This window comes from Vanellus vanellus (genome assembly GCF_965231255.1).
Source record: "Vanellus vanellus genome assembly, chromosome: 3".
Taxonomy (NCBI): Eukaryota; Metazoa; Chordata; class Aves; order Charadriiformes; family Charadriidae; genus Vanellus; species Vanellus vanellus.
The window spans coordinates 115,585,892-115,593,571 of NC_138907.1; the positions used below are offsets into that span (position 1 = coordinate 115,585,892).

At 40.5% G+C, this 7,680-nt stretch overlaps 1 protein-coding gene across 1 annotated transcript in view; it reads right to left on the minus strand.

Annotated features, from left to right (window-relative positions):
* NBAS (NBAS subunit of NRZ tethering complex) overlaps positions 1–6,276 on the minus strand; it is a gene marked incomplete at its 5' end in the record, with an annotated part of 193,283 nt that extends 187,007 nt beyond the window's left edge. Inside the window, 3 exons of the mRNA XM_082481713.1 lie at positions 492–528; positions 1,153–1,207; positions 6,124–6,276. Coding sequence (XP_082337839.1) covers positions 492–528; positions 1,153–1,207; positions 6,124–6,276 — 245 coding nt within the window. The remainder of the gene's footprint in view (positions 1–491; positions 529–1,152; positions 1,208–6,123) is intronic.
* Positions 6,277–7,680: the final 1,404 nt, after the last annotated feature.

Consider the following 7,680-nt stretch of genomic DNA (forward strand, 5'->3'; position numbering starts at 1 on the left):
TGAGGCTTAAGGAGATAAAAAAAAAAAAAACAAGAAAAAAAAAACAAGAAAAAAAAAAAAACAAGAAAAAAAAAAACAAGAAAAAAAAAAACAAGAAAAAAAAAAACAAGAAAAAAAAAAACAAGAAAAAAAAAAACAAGAAAAAAAAAAAAAACAAGAAAAAAACCAACCAGCTTCACTTTTTCAGCTGGGAGTGGGGAGGACAAATATGCGTTTTAAGAAAAATGATGTTCAAACCGCAAGTTAAAAAATTCTGATAAAAGCAAAAAGTCAAACTAGTAAATACCAGTTTTTTTTCTAGATGGGCTTCAGCTGCAACTCAAGTGGTTATAACTTAAACTTATGAAAAGAATATATTCTAAGCATTGCTTGGACAATATTCTAAACAAGTGTTCAATTTTACTCTCATTAAAAATAACTTTCCATCAAATCAAAAAGCTGTAAAACTATTACCAAATAAAAAGATTGAGCACTATTTTCATCAAACCTACCTGTACCAGATGTACCGAAGCAAAAACAGTGCAGGACCTATAACGGAAAAAGAGACAAAAATTACATCTCTAGCAGTTTTAAAACACTCTCCAGCTTACTGCACACAGAATCTCAGATATTCTCACAGAAGAAAAAAGTATTAAGGGAAAAACCCTCTATCCTTGGCCAATGAATGCTTAAGAGTAAATGCAAAAGGCAGATCCAGAAATGCGTAGTGATTTTTTTTGAAATTCTAAAAGAAGTTCCTAGTGGATGAAAATGCAATTCAGTTACTGCATAAAGCAAGTGTTGAATGGCAATGTAATATAATCAGAATGTAAAGTTTCCTTATAGAACTGTATAACTAGCAAGCAACCCAATGAAAGAGCTGGTAGGGAAAAAAACCTCAACAACATTTTGCAAAACACAGCAGAGCTTCTAAAATTCTTAGACGTAAGGTTTATTAGTTTGTCCCAATAACCTAATAGAGACAAGAAAGCTCACAAAAATGACATAAAAATAACACAGCAATATCGGTAATCAGAAAACATCTTCCTGAAAACTCACCCTGCACTCTATTTCCATTACACTAGTCATCTTAAAGTGCAGAAATTGTAAATTTTACAAGCAATCCACACATCATTCTCATAAGTCACGAACATAAGAACAAGTCATATTTACCTGTAATTGCTCTAGTGATGATAAATGATGCACCATGTTTTCTGTTGCCTCTTGGCTGCAATTACAACAATAATGGTCAAACACTATGTTATACATTTTAATTTAAATACAACATTCATACATATATTCACTGATTAAATTTAAGTTGCCTGCTAGGCTACAAGTTCCTGATGTATTTTCTATTACTTGCAACTTCATATAGTGAGTAATTTAACTGCATAAGCTAAAACAGGCTATAAAGCCAAATATTTTAAGTGCCAAGATGTAATAAACAAAATGTACTACAGATTGCCTATTGATTCAGCTTTGCCTTGATCTTTGGGTAGTAACAAAAAGACATTGACTTCTGATTATGTTCTCCTGTAAGGTATTATTAATCATTCTTTCTATGCCAAATGAATGCCAGATTGATCTGTAATGCCCAGAAGTCGAAGCAATTGGTGTTCAGTATATTATGCTAATATATAACTGCTAAGCTACATAAAAACCGCTCATGAAAGTTTCAGAAATATTAAGAAAAACAAAGACCTTTTGAAGAAAAACTCGGTTTATGTCAATTTGTACTAGGTAACACAGCCACTCAGATCACAACCTCTACTCCATATCATCTCACGCAGCCTTTCCAGAAGTCCTGCTCTACTTAAGGTGGAGGGGAACAACTACAGTCCCTATATAAATGAAAACACTAGCCAAACACAGAAGAGAGAAAGACAAAATAACATAGGGTGTATATTCTTAGCTATAGGAAGAGGTAAAATTATTTGCCAATAAGAAAGTAGCAAACAGCGATTAAACTGAAAAGACGAGAAAGATAACCAGTGAGGAAGGCATCACACACAAATCTTCAAAGTCAGCAGTCATGATTATACTTTTGTAGTGAAAATATGAGAGCATCACAAACTGAGCATTAGAGTAGGCAATGAAAGAATTTTCTCTTCCCTTTAGTATAGGATACACAAAGGAGATCATTACTTGTTAACTGAAATATTCAGACCTCTCCAAGCAAGCAGCCAACACTGAAAGACACACAAATTTATCAAAATTCCGGAATACATCCATGTTTAAATATATATATATATATATATATATATATTTCAGCTCCCAAATTTAAGATACTGAAGTAAAGATTAGCAATTTTCTAAGCAAATTTACAATCCAAAAATAGCCTTTCAAATAATTGGGCAGTCGTCTCACAGCACATAAGAAGACAACACAGCTGCACTAATAGATAATCTTCCAAATTCAGGTTGATAACCAGGAAATAACAAGGCATTACAGTAAAATAAGTGACTGTACAAATTATTTCTTACAGCTATCATAGTACCTCAGGGAGGGCTGCAATTTCCTAGGGAGGTTAAAAGCAGAGCTTGTTAACGTTGTTGGATTAAGAAAAGTTCCTAGTAAAAACATTTCCAAAAATTGCCTAGACCTCTTCAGAATCTTTTTTAATCTTCTTAGTGTCCGCTCCTGAGCCTAAACTACAGGGTCCTATTCCACACATCTTAAACCCTTCATAAAGCTGATTTACTATTATACTCTGAAGACCTGAACTTGGCTTTTTATAATATATTCTTATCACCTCAGTAACAGCAGTAGCTACCAGACCTGCTATATTTCTTTTTTAATTCATTCCCATTTGGGAAGACAACTTTAACTTCTCCTTCACTAGAGCATTCCAGAAATAAAACCTAAGTAACTTCCTCGCTGACAAGACACCCACTTAGTTTTGGATTTCATTGCACACCCAGCAAACTTACAGGGGGAGTGAGGGAAATCTCAAAACATGAGATGGCAATAAAAAAAAAAAAAAAAAAAAAAAAAAAACCACACACACACAGAATCACATGATACATTCAATACATTTAATACATTTCAGAAGATAGACAGCACTTATCTACTGGAGACAAGGAACAGTTCAGTGTGCCTGTATTTACACAAATTATTCTATGAGTCCTCCCCTGCAACCTTCTCCACAACTGCTACCTTGTTCCCTATTTTCACCAATCAACTAATCAGTAATTCCTTTTATTTTCCTTATATATTTCAGGGTTCCCAGACAGTGCATTATATACAATCACATCACTACAATGAATACAGACTACTTGATTTCCACACCACTCTGTCAGTTCCTTGTATGTGTGCTTTACGAATATGCTCTTACCTCCCTCCCCCACCAAAAAAAAATATTATTGGGAAATTCAATACAGTTGAACGAGAATACTAACAAGAACTAAAATTAAACCTAATTTAGGGTTCCAACTTAAGAAATCCATGCCAGATTTATCAGTGTCTTGAATTTAACATGACTTTACATATTCATCACAGGATTCATCTTCCAAGAGTCATAATTATAGTTGTAAGTGATCAGCACTCTGCAATTAAAAATGAATCATCCCAAATGAGATAACAGAAAAATACAACAAAGTCAATAGAGACCTGTGAAAAATTTGTTTTAAGGCCTTGCACTGTATCCCAGATGATTGCATAGGAAGATATTTAATTTCATTTCCCAGCACAGCATTCAACTTCCTTTCCCTTTCTGTTGTCCCTCACTTCATTCATTCCAAACCATTCAGTTCTACAAGAGGTAACACAAGGAGCATTTTGTGACTTTTTCTGAGAAGTGTGGATAAACCAGGATTAAAAGAAATAGATGTTCCAAAGGGAAAGTCACAATCACCTAAGTAATATCACTGTTAAGGCACCTTAAGGCAAAAACTGAATCATGCTGACAAAATTACTTGTTTGCCTGTGTATGGCAGTGTAAAATCAATTTCCCACTAAAACTGCAAAAAGAATATCAGAAGTCCTTGGCTACTGACAGTCTTCAAGAAAGATGTAAATCCAAACAAACTACATAATGTAACATTTTCAAGTCTGAATTACTGATATTCAAAATGGGAATTATCTTGAAAATAAAGTAAATAGGCAAGAAATACCAAGTTTAAAGTAGCCTATACCATTTGCTGAAGCTGACAAACAAAATTCTATGATGCTTCGAAATTCTGACTATCAGGGCAGATGAGGACCTTCAGGCTGTGGTTCCATGATCACTTTAAATTGGCATACCCGCATGCTGTCACTAAAGGGAGGTCTCACACATCACTCATCTTTGACTGACACATTACTTACCCCCCTTAGTACCTACATGAGTTCTAGGGTGACCACTCAACAAAGGGTGACCACTGAACAAAAGGAAATTAAACAATGCGATTGTTCCTCAGACTAATCAGTTAACATACCATACAACTTCAAGAATACTAAATGGCAGCAGAAGAGAAAGGATGCTTGTCAAAAATATGCCCCCCTAATGCAGTTGTAGAACCACCGTCTCATGCCACCACATCTATGTCCTCCTCATGGTTTGCAGACAAGTAAATCACTTTCATATATTATTAGAAACAAACACTATTTACCATCTCTTAAAACACAGTTAAATAAAAATAGGTGCAACTGTCTACTTGTCTATATGATCAACCTATAAGGTTAGTAATTGGTAACACTGCAATCATATTTTCCAAACATCTGTACCTGTTGCTGCAACTGAGAATTTACAGATCAAGAGAAAAAAAAATGTCTTTCTGATAAACAAAAACATATTTTTATGAGTAGCTTCAGTAATTATGAAGAGGCATATTCTTCCACCTGTGATGCTTTTACATCTTCTTTGTTCAGATGTTCTCCTTAAGCATAAAACTTCGTTAAAATACTTTCATAAACTACTTTTAGGGAGAAACGCATTAACAACTGCAGTGGACTTGAAAGCCACTACAAGAAAGAAAGAAAAATCACATTGCTTGCATCCTCTGTGTCCAAATCAGGCAAGAGCAGACACAGAGGCAGCTAGCTCAGCACGTTGCAGGAAAAAAGATGAAAAAGCAAAGATGAAAGAGCTTCTCAGCTCTTCCATTGACCCATGAAGAAGAACAGACAGAAGCAAGCAGAAACTTGTAATACAAGAACAATTTTTTCCAATCTTTTAAGCTTTGGCGTCCATTTACATGCCTTGTAGACACAAAGTGATATACTTCTCCCTTTTAACCTACTCGTGAAAATATAGATGCAACCATTCCAATACAGAAGCCTAGAGAGGGACCTAGTTTTCCTTGTGCAAGGTGAGCTCAATAAAGACCTTGTTTTCACCAGCACAGCTTCCACTGCTCTCTGTGCAGCTGTTTCCAGAGATGAGACCTGGACTTCAGCACAGCTTTCAGAATCATAGAATGGTGAGAATTGGAAGGGACCTTAAAGATTATCTAGTTCCAACCCCCTGCCATGGGCAGGGACACCTCCCACCAGACCAGGTTGCTCAAAGCCCCATCCAGCCTGGCCTTGAACACCCCCAGGGATGGCATATCCACAGCTTCCCTGGGCAACCTGTTCCAGTGTCTCACCACCCTCACAGTAAAGCATTTCTTCCTAGTATCTAATCTAAATCTCCCCTTCCCAGTTTAAAACCGCTATCCGTTGTCCTATCGCTGCACTCTCTGACAAGAGAGTCCCTCCCCATTTTCCTCAGGCCCCCTTTAGGTACTGAAAGGCCTCCCTGGACCCTTCTCTTCTCCAGGCTGAACAACCTCAATTCCGCTCGTTATCAGCTCTACAGCAAAGCCGAGTATGCACTGCTCACAGGTAATGAGCAAGAAAGACTTCGAGGCGTCCCAGGCGACACAAACAAGGGTGACAGCGCGGGAATTAAGTGACACGAGACCACGACAGGGGCAGGATAACCGCAGGGACACCTCTCGTTCTCACCCCCGCTGCCCTCCCCGCTCTTGTGCCCGCCAGGGACGGGGCTGGCAGCCCGCTGAGCCTCCCTGCGGGCAGGGCCCCGTCCCCACGGCCCCCAGGGAGGACGGCCTCCCCCCGCCGCGGGCCGCCCAGCCCGCGGGGCAGAGGGGCGCATCCCCGCCCGCGCCTACGTGGCCGGTCCCCTCCCCCGCACTCCGGCCGTGCCGCGGCCACACGCACCTGCACCTCCGTCTCCGGAGGCCACTCGGTGTTAACCAGCAGGTCGTACAAGATATTCTCCTCCCCGTCCTCCTCCTCCTCCTCACCGGCACCGGCCATTGCTTCCTCTCTCGGCGCCGCTTCGCCGCGCTCCCCACCGGCGGCGGCGGCCATGCTCGCCCGGTCCCCACCCACCGGCCCAGCGCTGCAGCGACGACGGCGCCCGGCGGAGGCCAAACCAGTAACGCCCGGCAGCTGCGCGGAGCCGGCGGCCTTTAACTCCTTCAGCGCTGCCGCCGGCCGAGCCCGCCGGGCCCCGTGTCCCGCTCCTCACCTCGCTGTTGCCTTCCCTGCCCGAGGGGCTTTGGAGCCCTGAAAGGGCGTCGGCCCCGGGGCGAGCTGGAAGCTGAGGGCGAGGGATGGAGGCCGAGGAGCCCTCAGCGCCTCAGCAGCTCCTCTGAAGGGCGGCAGCTGCAGCTTCAGAGACCTCAACCTTCCCTCTAAGCCGTGAGGGGTGGGATGCACTGTTGAGGAGACAGCTACCCAACATAACATATGATGTACGCCTATAGATGGCATATACAAACGAGCCTTCAGGTCCACAGCTTGTCTGCTGTCCCAGGGATCTCCAGAGGCCTTTTATCCAGCACCCAGGGCTGCTGGGCAGCAAGGTGCCACCACCATCAGGGCCACCCCACCATAATGGCCACCCCACCAGCATGGCCTTCTCACCCAGGGACGTACCTGCAGCTGCAGCCTGGTGGTGGCTGTCCGGAAAGCTGACAGAAAATTTAGGGTAAGGAACGGCTAATGTAGGCAAAGTCTGAGTGTGTTAATTAAAGCCTTACAGAGTAGGAAAAAAAAAAAAAATAGGGGGGGGTGTAACAGCAAAAGTTACATATTTCTCACGATTCTTCCAACTTTAAGGATGCTATGTAGAACTTCTAAATATTTCAGTCTTACAAACATTTGCACTCATAGAGTTCCGCTCTCTCAAGCAGATAAAAATGAGCCTGTTTATAAAATATTGTAAAAGAATGAAGGTTTCAGTCTATTTTCTGCCTATTTCCTATTGTTTTATAAAGTGTTTGTAAAACTGAAAGAAAATTACGTCATACCCTGCCACTTCTGCTCCTGTACTCTAATTTTAGCTTGTATTTAGTAGCCTCAGTCTTGTAGGCACCTGTGCAGCCTAGAATTAGGTTAAACCAAAAACTACATTCTGAAATTAGAGATTCAAGGCAATAGGAAAGCTGTGTTGGAAAGTTGGAAAACACTTCAGGAAGAAACAACTACTGAGGAAAAATGCTTTCTGGCTGTCTCTTTAATAACATTTCTTTAGCTGTATTTGACGATGTAGTTTGTAAAGCAATAACAAGCAGTATAAAATCATGTTCATAAATTTCAAAGAATTGTGGGAGATTTATAGTAAATTACATTCTGGGTTCCCCGCCAGCAAGCAGCACTATGTATTGATATCAGGGTCTGCCTATATACACGTTTTCTCAGAATCGTGGTTGAATCTGTAGATTATTCATTTCTGTGTCTTTAAAAATGATTAGATTTGTCATTTATCCA